This window comes from Sturnus vulgaris, chromosome 1 (assembly GCF_052056855.1).
Source record: "Sturnus vulgaris isolate bStuVul1 chromosome 1, bStuVul1.hap1, whole genome shotgun sequence".
NCBI lineage: Eukaryota > Metazoa > Chordata > Aves > Passeriformes > Sturnidae > Sturnus > Sturnus vulgaris.
Genome location: NC_142243.1, coordinates 75,449,716 through 75,465,380, shown reverse-complemented (window position 1 = coordinate 75,465,380; position 15,665 = coordinate 75,449,716). Strand labels below are relative to the sequence as shown.

The following is a 15,665-nucleotide window of genomic DNA, read 5'->3' as shown; positions in this document are numbered from 1 at the left end:
GTACTCTAAAGAAAGCCACTTCCCAAAGAAGTGTCTGCTCCTGAATCAGCAGTACCGTCCTGCTGTTCCTCTGCCTGCTCTGTGTTGCATCAGAGTTCATCTGGCTTTCAGCTCAGACAGATTACACACATACTTTTCCCTCTAAGGCTCTGTACAGTTGCTTACTCTAAGTCAGCATGACTGTGGGCCCAGGTCATCAAGGACCTATGCAAGCTATACACTTTTTTAAAGAAAACCAGGTTAGAAAACTTCCAGGGCACTTGCCCTAGGCAAGATAATTTTATAGTAGCTTTTCCCATTGTACTAGCTTGTCAGTGTTTGAGCACTTCCCCTTGTGTCCTCATTCCATTCACAGTCCGGAGTTTCACTTTCATTTCTCTTGGGCACTTAAGTTTCAGTTCTCTTTCAGCACTGCCCTCTCCCTTGCTGACACCTCCCTCAGCTACTGAATTACTTGTAAACCCACTTGGAATATCTTTGTCTTCTTTTTGCTTTCTCGTATCGTTCCTTTTACTTTTTTTTTCTTTCCTGACTTCACATCTTTCTCATCTGTTTTCTTCAAGTATCATAGTTTAAGCCATTAAGAAGGGCTAAGTTAATTAGGTTCTTAAGCTTATTTGTGAAACTAAGAATCAGCTTGGGAACTGCCACAAATAGGGACGGGCTTTCAGTGTTTTCTGGATGAGGAGAGTGTATGTTTAACCACTACCCTCGTGAATTTATGGTTTACCTTATCTTCGTGGATTTTTGAATGGACCAGCATACCTTCTCTTTCTGCCATGCCCTTCTGCTCATTCCCACAAAAATAAATTCGTTTTTCACACTCCATGGTGTTATCTGTTTGGAACTATGTCTCGTTTTATTTGAATCACAGATTGTTAAAGTAGGAAATGCTTTTTCTAACACTGTGATTCTGATCTTGCGAATTCTAGTCAGACTAAATATCTGTTCAGATTATTAAGCAGAAACCTCAAGTCTTATTTCTGTGCTTCCACAATTCCAGCTTGGCACATCCTCCAAGACAGTCACAGTAATTTTTCTTTGGGAAAAAATGTAACAATATGACGAGAATTGCTGTAATTCTAGAATTACTGCTTCATAATGACAACATAAGAAAATATTCTACTGTGGCATTATGATAGCTGCTTTGACTAAAGACTGCAGGGATCTGGAGTGATTCACAGGTCCAGCCCGGTCATAACCAGCAAACAGAATCAAATAAAAGAGGATAAAACAAGTTTATGAGACTTCATGACACTTTTCTTCACCCCCCTAGTCACGGGACCAGAAAAGAACCGTTGGCAGTCTGGGATGGAAGGGTAAGGTCTGACTACTTCCCGCTCCCCACTCCCCTTCTGAAGACTCGGTGAGGACAGTGACAGTGCTCCCATGATGCCAACGAATGAGGAGAGATGCACTGAGTCAGGGTCAAGACCATTTGTGTCACTAGAAGCAGACTGAGCGGCCACTAGGTACTTTTAAAACAAACATGAGCTACCTTCAAATTAGTAATTTAATTTTTAAAAATAAATGTTTGCTGTACATACATAAAAATGCAGGAAATGGTAGTCTGTAACCACCTCTCAAGACTGCTCTGTGGCAAATCTGAGTGATGCATACAAGACTATTATAATGTGCAAGGCAGTTTCTTAGTTGTTTGATAAAGCTCTTTATCGTAGCACCATCTGCTCCTGGACAAAGAGATAACGGGCAGTCAGCTCCGGCAGTTTATACTCTGTGGCTGTAAGCAGCTCAGGGATGCTGCTCTGCATAATTGTAATTAAAATTAATTTTATTCTTCACTGTGCTGTTAAGCAAGCCACAGGTTTGGTTCTCCTTTTAAATACACTTCCTTTATGTAACTGTGAAGGAATCAAAGTGAGGAGCACTGCAACTTTCTGACTACTCAAGAGCACTGCATAATCTTGTAATTGTAGGCTCTTAATCGTGGAACACAACAGTTGGGAACACAATTGGGGGAATGAGAGTGCAGCAAGCCTGCTATTTCCTAAGAGAATATCCCTAAGCCATTTTGCTGTACTATATTTTTTCTGCAATTTTTCCTTTATTTCTCTATTGTGAAAAAACAAAAAACAACTGTGTGGAAAGCCACGATACTGAAACAATTGTCATTTTAGAAAAGGAGACACCTTACAATAGCAGAAGTTTCAACTGCATTAGAACTTAGAAAATAAAAATTAGAAGGGCCTGTAGCAGCCATGTTTCCACACTCGGCATTGTTCCACCACCGGCACGGCAAAGCTCTGGGCCTGGGCCCGCTCCCGCCGGCTTTGGGCAAACCCACGTGGCTCTGCACACCGGAGCCCGCAGCCAACGCACGGCCTCATCTCAGGGAAATCTTTAACCCAGCGGATAGGGAGGCTCGCTCGGGCTGGACCCAGACGAACTACTCGCCGGTTCCCATCGGCGTGACCAGTGGAAGTCACCGGGCGAGCACGGGGCCTCCACCCGTGCCCAAAGCGGGCGCTCGTCCCTGCGTCGCGCGCTGGGCGGGCCGCGGGCGGGGCGGGGCCGTGCCGGCCGCGCGTGCCCGGGGCGCGCCGCGCGCGCAGCCCCGCGCACACCGCGCCGCCCCGCCTCGCGCCCCCCGGCCCCCGGCCGCGGGCGGGCGCGCGCGCTGACGCGGGCGGCGCCCATAGGCGGAGAGGCGCGCGCGCGCTCCGCCCGCCACCACCCCCCTCCCTTTCCCCTGCCCCCCGCCCCGCAGCTCCCCCGCCGGGAGCTCGGGCCTCAGCCGGTCCCGCCGCTGAGCCGGGCCAGGGCCGCGAGCGCTCCACCGCCGGCGCCTACCGGCTCTGCGCGGGCGCCGGGCACAGGCGGGCCGAGGGGGAACCGCCGCGGGAGCGCGCCGGGGAGAGGCGGAGACGGGGAACGGCCGCCGCTGCGAGCGAGCCCCGCCCCGCCCGCCCACTCCCCGCTCCCCGCCCGCCGGGACCGTTTCGGCCTCCTTTCGCCCCGTTCCGCGTGCGCGCGCGCCGCTCCCGCGCCGGCCGGGCCTCATGAGCAGCATGAGCGGCTCCGCCTGAGCGCCGCGCGCGCCGCCACCTTCCCGCTGCCGCCGGGTCCCGGCGGGCGTCGCGTCCCCCCCGCGCCGCCGCCGAGGATGCTGAAGATGAAGCTGCCCCTGAAGCAGACGAGCCACAAGGCAGCGGCGGCGGAAGATGCGACGACGGCGGGGTTGAAGGAGCCCGGCGGTGCCCTGGACTGTCACCTCCCGCTGCAGCAGCAGGTGCCCCGGGCCCGCGGGGGCGCCGCGGCGGCGGCGGGGAGGGGGTGTGGGCTGGAGAGGCCGAGCCGGCTGCACGGCCTGGGGCCGGGGCCTGGGCCCGGCCCGCCGCCCCCCCCAGCCTCGCTGGGCGCTCCGGGCGGCGGCGGTCCCGGCTCGGCGGCCGCCCGCACCGATAAGGAGACGGTGTACGAGTGGTTCGGGCTGGTTCTGGGCTCGGCGCAGCGCCTGGAGTTCATGGTGGGGCTGCTGGACCTGTGCAACCCGCTGGAGCTGCGATTCCTGGGCTCCTGCCTGGAGGACCTGGCCCGCAAGGACTACCACTGCCTCCGCGACTCGGAGGCCAAGGCCAACGGGCTCAGCGACCCCGGGCAGCTCGGCGACTTCCGCGACCCCGCCGTGCGCTCCAAGCTCATCGTCTACCTGGCCCTGCTGGGCTCCGAGAACCGCGAGGCCGCCGGCCGCCTGCACCGCCTCCTGCCCCAGGTGGACTCCATTCTGCAGAGCTGTCCGGCGGCGCGGCGGGCCCCGGCCGAGGAGGAGGAAGAGGAGGAAGATGAGGAGGGGGACGTGGTAGTGGTGATGGACGGGGCCGCGGAGAACGGGCAGGCCGGGCTCCCCGCCGCCCAGGGCCTGGGCTGCGGCGCGCAGGAGGAGCTGCTCCTGCTCTTCACCATGGCCTCACTGCACCCGGCCTTCTCCTTCCACCAGCGGGTCACCCTGCGGGAGCACCTGGAGCGGCTGCGGAGGGCCCTGTGCGGGGACCAGGAGGAGGAGGAGGGCTTCGGCCGCCACCCAGCCCAGGTAACGCCGCGTCCTGCGCTCTTCCTGCTGCGCCATCTCAGCGGGTGGTTTCGTCCTTCTTTCATCGCTCCCTCCCGTTTTCGTAGGAGCGGCTGCTTGCTTTCCCCGAATCCCCCCCATTGGGATGTGGTCCCTTCTCTCCTGCCCCTACCACGGCAGTGTCAGCCCCGGCCGCCCCCACAACCTTGCTGCAGAATGTCTACTACGAATTTATTGGTGGGGGGAAGGGCTGATTTTCCTAGCCTGCCATGCTTTCTGGAACGCTGTTTTTTTTTCTGGAACTCTGCCGTGCTGGAGTGCAGGGTGCACAATACTGAACTGGCTGCCTCGTATGCTGTAGGCCACTGTACCAAGCAGGAGTACGAGCAACAGCTTGACTAAACTTGTAAAAATAGAAATAATAATAATAATAAGAATGCTAGATAGAGACCAGATTGCCTAAGAGAGAATTCTCTAGGGGCTTCAAACCAATAGAACACGTTGAAATATTTTTTTTATACGGAGCCTGCTTCCTTGCCTCTTCTGAAAATGAGACACAGGCTTGAACTTGGCAGCAAGAATCAGGGCAGCAGTCGGGTCACCAGCTCTTAGGCTGATTCTCTGAAACACCAGGTTCAGTGTCGGGGAAGGGGTGGTAATGATTCCACTAAAAAAACCAAATGTCACAGCTGGAGCTTCTGTGCAGAGAAAAACTGATTTTTTTGGGTGGCTGTCAGGAAACAGCAAAGCTCATCCTGAAAGCAGATGTGCCACTTGTTGCTAGGATGTGGCTGTCACCAGGGATGAGGACTTGCAGTGAGTGACAACAGAAGCATTCTCCTGTGCAGTAGCTCTGTTTAAGCAGAGGTTTTTTCCCCCAGTGCCATTCACTGCTGCCCTCTTGATGAGCATTGGCTTTAAAAATTGCCCCATATTTATGCAACCAAGCCATCCTCATGGAGCTCTATAGTTTTTGGTCTATAGATGGCCTCTCATGCAAAGGGGATGGAAGGGCTGGAAGATGGGTGTTTATATATAGTACTGTTCCACTGAACCCGTGAGGTTTTCATGAGTTACTTGACAGAACAGGGTACAAAGCAGTAAGGGTTGGGGTTTTGGGATTTTGTTTCTAAGTCTGCTTGCAGTGCAATCCATTTCAGCCACTTGTAGAAAACTTCTGCATTGCCTGCCGTATGAAAGAAATAGCTCCTGTTTGCTAAAGAAGGGGTATGCTCTTGAGGAGTACTCAGAGGACACAGGAATCAATTTCTAAGCTTTCAGTTATATTAACTAAATGCTTATATAATTTAAAGGCCAAAACACATTTGGCATGTCATAAGCTAATGAGCAGATTTTATAGGACTGAAATCACAAATTAATTTGGAGCATGAGTCCAAAAAGTGTTTATTTTGGCCCATTGGCCTGCATCAAGTCTAGTTCTACCCCAGAATTAATTCGTAAAGTCCATCTTTCCGGGGGAAAGATTGAATTGCAGGAAGTGGTAAGACTGGACACTGTCCCTTCTGGGTTTAAAGTGCTAGTAACCGGAAATATACTTCCTGCCTGGAACTGGCACAGCGGTTGTAGCTGCTCAGTGTGTCCCACCAAATGCAGTTGGGAGAGCAGGCTCCCCGTGAACTATTGGAATTGAAGTCCGTTTTGTGCAGTGTTCTGGCTTCAGCATAAAAGCAATTGTCCAAGTTGTGGTGGTTTTGTTTACTCGGGGAACACTGAGAGACCCGAGTCAGCTTGGCTGAACATGCACATCACATACTCCGTAGTCGACACAGCAGTGAAACGGCAACGCTTCCGTAGGCTTTCCTCCCCCTCTCCCCTTTCTTGATGGCTAATTGTAAATACAGCAAAGCCTTTCTGGGAAATAATGGCTGACAGCGAACACAGTGGATTTCTGCTGAGTATTTTCAGTCATCGTTCCACGGGGACGGTGGGACCCTCGCAGATAAAACACTGGAGGGAGATGGAGCCAGTAACAGGATTAAAGACTTCTCTGGCTAAAGGCTGCCGTAGCACTACACTGAACTTGGTTTAAAATCCTGTCGGGTGTCCACAGGCCTTTGCTTCTCCTTTAATCTCTGAAATTTGAGTGCCTTCAGGGCTCTGCGTCTGTGACCTAGAACGGTTCATAAAGACTTCTCTGAAATTTTATTCGGCTGGGCTCCATCTCCGGGAATAACCCGCTCCGTGCTGGGCAGCCCAAGCAGCTCCACTCGGGAGCGGTGCTCCCCGTCCAGCCCGCGGCCGCACGGGGAGCGCTGGGGCAGGCTGTGCCCGGGAGCGGGACGGGGACTTTCTGCTCGCCCGTTAGACGGGCACAGCCGGGCGCGGCCAGGGCAGAAGGACCGGCGGGAGGGGGAGCGGGAGTGGGCACGGCGCCCCAACCACCGAGCACCGTCATGGCCGGGCAAAGGGGGTGACCCCTCTCTTTGCTCGCGGGGAGGACGGGTGTGTCACGGATCGCCGGCGCCCCGTGAGGGCACAGCGCCGCTGTCCCTCCGTGCTGCCTGGCGGGGGCGGAGAGCCGCTCCGGCAGGCCCCTGCGCGGATAGGGACGCGCGGACTGATGGTAGCCGCCGCTTCCCGCCCCGTCCAACATGGCGGCGCTGGCTCCCGGTCACGTGGCCTTGGGGCGGTGCCCATCCCGGCCCGTCCCGCCGGGAGGGGGCGGTGCCGCCGTTGCATAACGGGGCGGGCTCGGCCCCGCGCCCGTGGGAGCGACCCGCAGCCCCGCTCCCCGGGCGGCCGGCGGGACGGAGAGAGGGAGGAAGCGTCTGTGCGGGCACTGCGGCGTGCCCGTTCATCTGTGCGCTGAGGCTGCGAGCTCGGCGCTGGTGCTCCCGGCTTCTCACCATTCCGACGGTGGTCACTGAGCTGGTGTTCACGTGGGCCCTGAAATACCAATGTATTCTTACGGCTGGCAGCAGCGATGTGAAGTTAGCCTGCAAACGTGAGGGAGTTTAGAGCTGGAGTAGAATCAGGTGCTTTGTCGGTTCGGAATTCTTTAGAGCAAAGGACTGTGCTATTGCACGTGAAGTGTCTAACAAAATGGCTCGGTTTGAGGTTTCAAGGAGCTGTAACACCTAGCTTTGGTGAATGCCAAGGCTTGAGAGGTTCACCTGCAAAGAATTTGTGGATGATTTACTAGAACATAAAGTAAATTTTTTTCCCCATTATTTGGGTTATGTTTTCTGGTTAGGGACTGTGTTGTCTGATAAAACTCAGCTCACAGTAAAGTTGCTTCATGGCAAAGGGTTAGTAAGATTGTTGCTACTTTTACCCTCTTTTTCAATGATTTTGAAAACTATAACGTTACTTAGTGATACATTTTTAACAAATTCAGCTCAAAATGGAGGAATTCAAAATTGTGGGAGGTAGGACCGTTGGAGTGGGATGGGCAGAGCTAGGATCGCCTTACAGTTGACGAATTTTGTTTCCTAATGAAGTGTTCTGAATTAAGGTTTGGGAGTTTTTATACTTAAAGTAGAAACACTTGATACTATTTTCAAATTCTTAATTTAAGGTGTGGTTTATAACATCTTTTGGAAAAAAGTCATTGGTGCGTTAAGCTGCAGAATATCAACTTTGAATCTAAAGTGGAAGGATAAGAATAAAACAGCAGCACTCGCTGCTGAATAAAAGAAGCGTTAATGTGCAAAAATCCTGTTGATACCACTGTATATTGGTTTAAGTAACAACACATAGCTTAACTCTTACATTGATTATTTTTGTTTAATAAGTGCATCATTATCAAAGTGGTGTGACTTTATTGTTTATCTTTTTCCATCCCATCAGATGTCTGGGATCAAAATCCTGAAATACTGAAGGAACTCTGAATATCAACGAACATAATAAATGTGGCTTGCATTAGGCACTGGAACATTTAATCAGGCATACTTGACAGGAATAGAACCAAGGTTCTGTTGAAATAAGCAATCTCCTGGAGATAATGGTTTGTTGAATAGTATTATAATTAGCTGGCTGGAGGATTCTTCACAGAAAAAAGTCTCTACTTACAAACAAAGGGGAAGTTTCTATTTACAGAGTATTTTTCTTAGTACATTACTATTTACAGGATATTTTGTGTGCAAATCAGAAGAGAGCTTTTGTAATTGATCTTCAGTCACTTGCAGAAGAATAAGGTAGTAGAATTTAATTTTAGAATCTAGGAGCTCTGTCTGCAGTGCACTGTTTTTAGTGTCATAGTGTTGAGTACAAGGAAGAGTGTATCTTCAGAGTTGGGTTTAAATAAGAGACATAAAGATAAAAAATGTCATTTTACTCTTGGCAAAGATCTTTTAAATGGCGATGCACTCCAGGGAAATAAAAATGTTTTACAAGTTTTGCATACTGAGATGAAAAGTATTCCAGCTGCCTCAGAGAACCTAACAGCTTTGTCTCTGAATAGGAATTTTTCTGTCTCCAAAAAGGAGTTAAGAATTTCCAGAAACATTACTGGAAGTCTTCTGGAAAGGAAGTCATAGCTAGATAAAAGACAATGCTTAAAATGAATGAATTCTATCTAAATGTGCATGCTGGTGCTCCAGGAGATTGCAGAGTAAAAGCTTTCACTGCTTTAGGCTGTTTTAGGTGTTTAATTCTAAATATGAGGTGTTAGTACAAGTTCGTAGCCTTTCCCAGTCCCATTATACCAGAGTTAATTGGCCTCTCGCTGTTGTCCCTGACAGTTTTTTCTCCAGCATAGTAAATGAGTACTGAGGATGTTGAAAATACACCCCTGACTTCCTAATGCTTGTGCTTAGATTGCTGAAGTTGAGCTGTGGTCCAGTTTTCAGGGTTGCCCAATGCTGACTTATTTATAGGTAGCAGGATCTCACTGGGCTTTGAGTGCAGTGGACTTTTGGCTTTTTGAAAAGGGTGCAGACAGCAGCAGTAAGGCTGTGTCTGTGAAACCTCTGAAGTCTGTAGGATTCTGCATGCTTGAATGTGTCACCTTCTTTTTGCCATTATCAATCTCTAACCATAGTTGTCCTAGAAGATGCTACAGCTGATTCTTCATTACTGTAATTAAAACAAAATACCTACTTTTCCTTCAAGAGTTGGTGAATTTCTGTAGTATCCTTGAAGTCTAAAGATTTGTACTCTTGGAGACCAAAACTAGCTAGAAACTGCATTCCCTTGTGAGTTTCTTGCCTTTCCTAAGCCTCTTAATCTTGTCTTTTTGGGAGAAGAAAGTAAAAATACTTTGAATAACTAAAGAAAATTTAGTATCTTGGGAGGTGTCTAGGAGCAAGACTACCAGAAGACAGAGATTTTCTGGTTTTTGGAGATGATGTATATAAAAGAATACTTTCAAACTATGCTGGAGTTTAAGAATTGGACAAAATGACATATTGCCCTCTGATCGTAATTAAAGGTAGTAATGAAGGCATTGTCCCTTCTCAGTATTGACGGTACTTCAGTGAACTACTCTTCAGGTGCAAGTGTTTTTAAATCTTCCTGTCACTCTAGACTGTTATGACAATAATTTTTTGTATTAGTCTGAACTGCTACATTCAAGTAATTTTATTTTTATTCACTCAGTTGACAATAGCAGCAGTACTGAAGTTGCGCCACTGTTGAATGAGTAACCACATGGGGATACAGTAACACCTAAACTGGTGCTTGAGCTGGCTAGCTTCAAGTTCTCTACTTTGTTGTGGGCTAGCTAGCTTGGACTGAAACTGTGTTTCAGGTCCTGTTAGAAGCTTAGGTGGAGGTAAGACTTAGAGCACACTGTGTTTCTAGCAAGCACAAGGTGCATTGTTCCCTCAGCATTGTAAATCATAGGTGTAGCTGCCGTGTCTAGTACTTCAGATGTGATTGCCACAGGCTGAATTTGTTCATGTGATGTAAGAGGGTTGGTATGCCTTTTGTCTCAAAATTGTTATGATCTGGTAGTGCTGTAAGGTAGTTGGTATGTGATTGCTGAAGCTGTCACATGGTGTCATTTTCCTCCCGGAATCAGCTGATATTTTGTCAGGTTTCTGTCTCCATCATAGTGTTTTGTTGTTGCCTCTTATGGGCGAGCTCTTAACATAGTTTCACTGTACAAATGTGCTTTAAAGTACTTTTAGGCACCTGTGCATACTCTCTATGCAGTCCAGCTTACTAGATATGAGTTAATAGGGCAGTTGCACATAATCCATTTGAACCGTATCAGTAAAAGCCAGTCAGGCTTTTATTGCACATATTACGGGATTTTATGTCTGGTCACAGAACCATGAAGGGACTAAGGTTGGCTGTGACCTCTGGAGGTCATCTTGCTTAAGCAGGGACACCTACAGCTCATTCCCTAGGACCATGTCCACATGACTTTTGAGTGTCTTCGAGACTATAGACTCCACAGCCTCTCTGGGCAACCTGTACTCAGTCACCCCGACAATGAAAAAGTGTTTCCAGATGTCCAGAGGGAATCTCCTGTGTTTCAGTCTCTGCCTGGTTCCATCCTTTGCACCCTCCCTTCAGACGTGTATACACACACACACACAAACACACACACACACACACACACACACACACACACACACACACACATTTTTATACGTATCGGTATTTTTCTGCCAAGCTACTCTATAATCTGTTAGGTCCCAGAGGGTGTGGTGCCTGTAGTTATTCCTGCCCAGGCATAGGATTTTGCACTTTCCCATGGTGAACTTTCTGAGATTCCTGTCAGCCCATTTCTCCAGCTGTGGTTTTATGTGGAATAAGCACTATTGTTCTGGAGGTTGAGTCTACATGTTAAAAGATAAGTTAACATGGAAACATCTAAGTTGTTGGTTGGTTTGCCCAAAAGAGAGAATTTGGTACATCTTTGTGGTCCTAGATCCTGAGGCTGATTCTGCTCTAGCTTTGTAGAACAAAATCAGCTTCTCTGCATCTTAAAACAATTGGATAGTGCCTTTGCATAGTTCAAAGCTTGCAGATTGGAGCATGGCTTAGCAGCAGTGTTTGTTGGACATTTGTCTGCAGTCGTGATCTTGCATTTGCATAGCAGCTTGTTCAAGACTGTACTGGATTTTTTTGGTTAGGAGACAGTCTTGTATCAACAGTGGTCAGCATTAAACAGGTTTTGAAGCATTGCTGCTCTATATGATTGCATTTGTGAGTGTTAAATGCATATGCTGGATTTTTATTTTAATATGGCAACAATGTTCTATCACTGTATCCAAGCCACACCCCACAGTAGTGGGGTGCAGATACAGTTGCACAGAGTGTTGAGTAAGGCTTCATCTGCTGTTGTTGTCAGGAGAGGGTTCAGCATCACACAACAGGCAGTTTCACCCAGTCATTGCTTCTGGAGAGGTGATATTGAACCTTTATGCTACCATAGCTATGTAGTGGCACATCTGTGTATCACAGCTGTGAAGCAATGAGGATAGGAGCTTGCAAGGTTTGTTGTAAGCAAATCATGGCTTTGGTCTTGTAATTGGCACCACATCTGTTAATGATTATTCTGACATCACTCAATTTTCTTGAAGGTGCAGATGCTGATGCTGTACTTGATAACTCAAAATCATGAGTTAGACCGCTGTATTTGACAACTCAAAATCATGAGTTAGACCTTGAGTTTTTCCAAAATGCCTTCTTTCATCTGGCTTTGTTTGTCAGTTCCCACTTGTAGATGAATGAACAAGCTGTACCAGTTTACATCTGCACAGCCTACAAGCCTGAGTAGTGCTGTCCCTCATAGCACATTACTGTAGTCTTGCAGAAAAATAATATTTCATATTTGGGCATGTAGAACTAATCAAGCTGTCCAGCTGCTGCAAGTGTTTCCCTTGTTAGTGCTCATCAGAGCTGATGAATGAATAGTACTTTTATGAAAGTGCAATGCAAGCATCAGAAGACTTACGTGCATCAATTGCTTGCTTGTGATGATTAGTAGGCTATCCAGTAACAGATTTCACTACATATTGCCGAAGCAATGCCAGCATAAAATTGTTTGATCAGTTATCTACATTGATAGAAGGCAGAATTTGGACATCTGTCATGTGTCAGCTAGCTGAAATCTGCTCAGCTCACATGGCAATAGAGCAACATCCTTCTCGGCAGGATGGCTCTCCACTTCAAATATTTGGTGCTCGTTTTGCAGACAAGCACTCCTGGACCTTGGTACACAAACAGTCCTGGACTCCTCTTCAGGAGGCTGATTGGTAGAGTGGCATGGAATAGGCCCCAGAGGAAAGAGGGGCCCCAGAAAAGTGATTGATATTACAGGATCACCTCCTCTGAGCTCATTAGGGATGCATCCCAATGAAGAGGAAATCAGGCAAAAATACTAGGAGGCCTGTATGGATAAGTAAGTTGTTTCTGGACAAACTCAAACATGAAAAGGAAGCCTACGAAGGATGGAAGGCAGTGACAGATACCCTGTGAGAAATAGGGACAAGCTGTTTGAGCAGCTGGGTTAAGAAAGCTAAAGCCACAGTAGAACTAAATCTAGCCAGGGATGTCAGTGGCAACAACAAAATCTTCTGGAGGTACATTGGTGGTGAAAGGAAGACTCGAGAAACTGTGGGCCCTCTTCAAAAGCAAATGGCATATTTGGTCACTTGGGATATGGAGAAGGCTGAGATACTCAATAACTTTTTTTGCCTCGGTCTTCACTAAGCGCTCCAGCCCACACCATTGAAGTCACAGCAGCAAAGGCAGGATATGAGAGAATGAGGAGCCACCAACTGTAGGAGAACATGTTCAAGACAATGTAAGGAATGTGCAGGTGCTCAAGACACTGGGACCTAATGAGATGCATCTGTGGGTCCTGGGGGAACTGACAGTTGAAGTCTTAGCTTCTATCCTTCATATTTCAGAAGTCATGGCAGTCTAGTGAAGTTTTCACTGACCAGAAAAGGGGAAACATAGGCTCAATTTTAAAAAAAGAGAAATAAAGAAGGCCCAGGGAACTAGAAGTTGGTCAGTCTCATCTCTGCCTGGCAAGATCATGAAACAGATCTTCCTGGAAACCATGCTAAGACACATGGGCACATGGAAAATAAGTAGGCATTTGGTGGCAAATATGGCTTTGCTAAGAGCAGATCATGCCTGAAAAATTTGGTGGCCTTCTGCATCAGGATGGTAGTGTTGATAGATAAGGGAGGAGCGACTGATGTCATCTTCCTGGACTTGTGCAAAGCATTTGACACTGTCTCACGTGATGGCCTTATCTTTAAACCTGAGAGACATGGATTTGTCTGATGGACCACTTGGTGGATAAGGAAATTGGCTGGATGGTTGTACTTGACAAATTGTTTTCAAGGGCTCCCTGGTCCAAGCAGAGGCCTGTGACAACCCAAGTTTCTTGGTGTTGGTCCAGGGACCTGTGCTGTTCAACATCTTTGTCAGTGACATGGACAGTGGGATCTAGGGCACCCTCAGCAAGTTTGCCAGTGACAACAAGCTGTGTTTTGCAGCTGTCTCACTGGAGGGGAGGATCCACAGGGATCTTGACAGGCTTGAGAGAGGAAGATCTGTGAATCTCATGAAGTTGCACTAGGCCAAGTACAAGATCCTGCTGGTGGCTTGGGACAATCCCAAGCACAAGTACAGGCTTGGCAGAGAATGGATTCAGAGCAGCTCTGAGAAGATCTTGAGAGTGTGGTTTGATGAGAAGCTCAATGTGACCTGGCATTGTGTGCTTGCAGGCTAGAAATCCAACCACATCCTAGATATTAGGAAAACATTCTTTACTATGAGGGAGGTGAGGCACTGGAACAGGTTGTCTGGAGAAATTGTGGATACCTCATCCCAGGAGGTGTTCCAAGACCTGGGGCTCTGAGCAACCGTGTCTAGTGGAAGGTGTCGCTGCCCATGGCAGAGGGGTTGGAACTAGGTGATCTTAAAGGTCACTTCCAACCCAGAACATTCTCTGATTGTATGATACAATCCTTGGAAACGTCTCAAGTGATAAGGTTTTTTTAACATAGTACTTGCTTTCAATCATATGAGGACAGATCTGTTTCATGCAAAACTCTGGTCTAAGTTGTAAGGGCAGATCATTTTTAGGGTGTTTTCTTAGCTGGTTTTACTTTCAAGGAGAAATGTAGTTAATCCTCCAGCCCATCATGAAAATTTATGTGATTATCAAATAAATTATCTGGCAGCTGATTTGGGGCCACCCACATTGCCTGCTTCACTATATTTTAATCATTAGCAGCAGCACTGTGAGCTGCAGTGAAGTCTCACAGTGACAAAGGCTTCTGCAGGAGTTAACCTTATGCTCACGTGTGTCGTGTGAACATAGAATATGTTGTATTCATTGGCAGGAAAGGATGAACACTGCTAGTTCTGTACAGCATGACCTTCCTCAGCAGTGTACCAGGCTTTAAAGTACTTGTGTTCCTGGTGTGACTGGCACCAGGTAGCAGTACACGATGCCACTCTTAATATTCTTTTGGCCTAGACTGCCTAGACTTTGCAGTCACTTACACCCTAGAGTTGTCTGCTTTGACAGTGACACCTGTATTTCAGTTACTTGTGAGTTTGATGTAGAGCTGTCACAGCGGGTAACACCAAAAGTGAAGAGTTGTAATGCAGCTGTAAGACAGGATCTGGAGCCTTGCAGGCTGTAAGGTAAAGCTGTCACTGCTCTGGATTTCCCCGCAGTCTACCTCCTGCATTGCACTAGCTATTATGAAAGCCAGCAGTCACAGAATGCACACAGTGCATATTACTGGTTAGCTTTGGAGGTGAAGAATTCTTCAAGTGAATAAATTATGAATGTATTATAGTTATAATTATTTTATAATCATCGATATAATTATTTAAATAAGGTTTGAAAAATGTAATATTTTGCAGTTTAGAGAAGGTCTTCAAATGCAGTTGCAGTTTGCCTGTTATAGACTGCTGCCATGGATAGAAAAATAACCATTCTAGAATAATTCACTACAAAAGTACTTGAATGCTTTTACAAAGATGATGTATGTACTTTGTAAAAAGCAATTTTCTAGTATTAGAAGGTGTAGCAGCCATATTTAATGCTTCTTTGTCGTGAGCTGAACAGAATACTTTTTTGAAGTAAATCCTATTTCTATATATCTCCTAAAAACTGCTCACAGATTGATTTTTTTTAACTAGCAGTTATTTTTTTAGAATAGACTGTAATTTGTTTTCCATTAATCAAAACAAATACCCTGAATTTGAATGCAAAAGAAGGTCTGACTTCAAATTTGATTGTTTTTAGATCAGGAGTTAACACTTAACCAAACCAAAGTACTTCCACTTTTTCTGTCCACAGTTGTTATGAAATGTCTGCTGAAACAGTGGGTTTTTAAAGAGTTCTGGAAGTGGTTCTCTCCAGAGTATGTTTGTGTGTTGGCTTGTTTGTTTGTTTGTTTTTTAATAAACTAAACTTGAAAATGTGCTCAAGCTGTTAAAAATTGCAGTCTTATTGACATACAACTGTTTTCCTTTCTTACTCCATATCTGACATGGCACTCATAATTTATTAGATGTTCACTGAGATTGTTGGTTGGGGATTGGTGTGAGTTTTATCTTGAAGAAACAAAGCAGGTTTTGTATTTTAAATATGATGGCTTTGAAACCTGAAATTACCGATGCTCAGCTCAGAGCGCAAACCATACACTGAATATTTGATGAAACAGCTGAAATGTCCTGCAGT

The 15,665-nt window shown here is 47.3% G+C and overlaps 1 protein-coding gene across 4 annotated transcripts in view; it reads left to right on the top strand.

The window, feature by feature from the left end:
- Positions 1-3,040: 3,040 nt before the first annotated feature.
- The window catches only part of ZCCHC2 (zinc finger CCHC-type containing 2), a 43,501-nt gene continuing 30,876 nt past the window's right edge, over positions 3,041-15,665 (top strand). For 2 of the 4 annotated variants that reach the window (XM_088170408.1, XM_014872425.2), the window contains exon 1: positions 3,043-4,051. In XM_088170408.1, the coding sequence (XP_088026534.1) occupies positions 3,125-4,051 (927 nt within the window). In that variant the 5' untranslated portion in view covers positions 3,043-3,124. Of the gene's footprint in view, positions 4,052-15,665 lie in introns of all 4 variants that reach the window. The other 2 variants (XM_014872426.2, XM_088170415.1) reach the window with 2 other exon arrangements.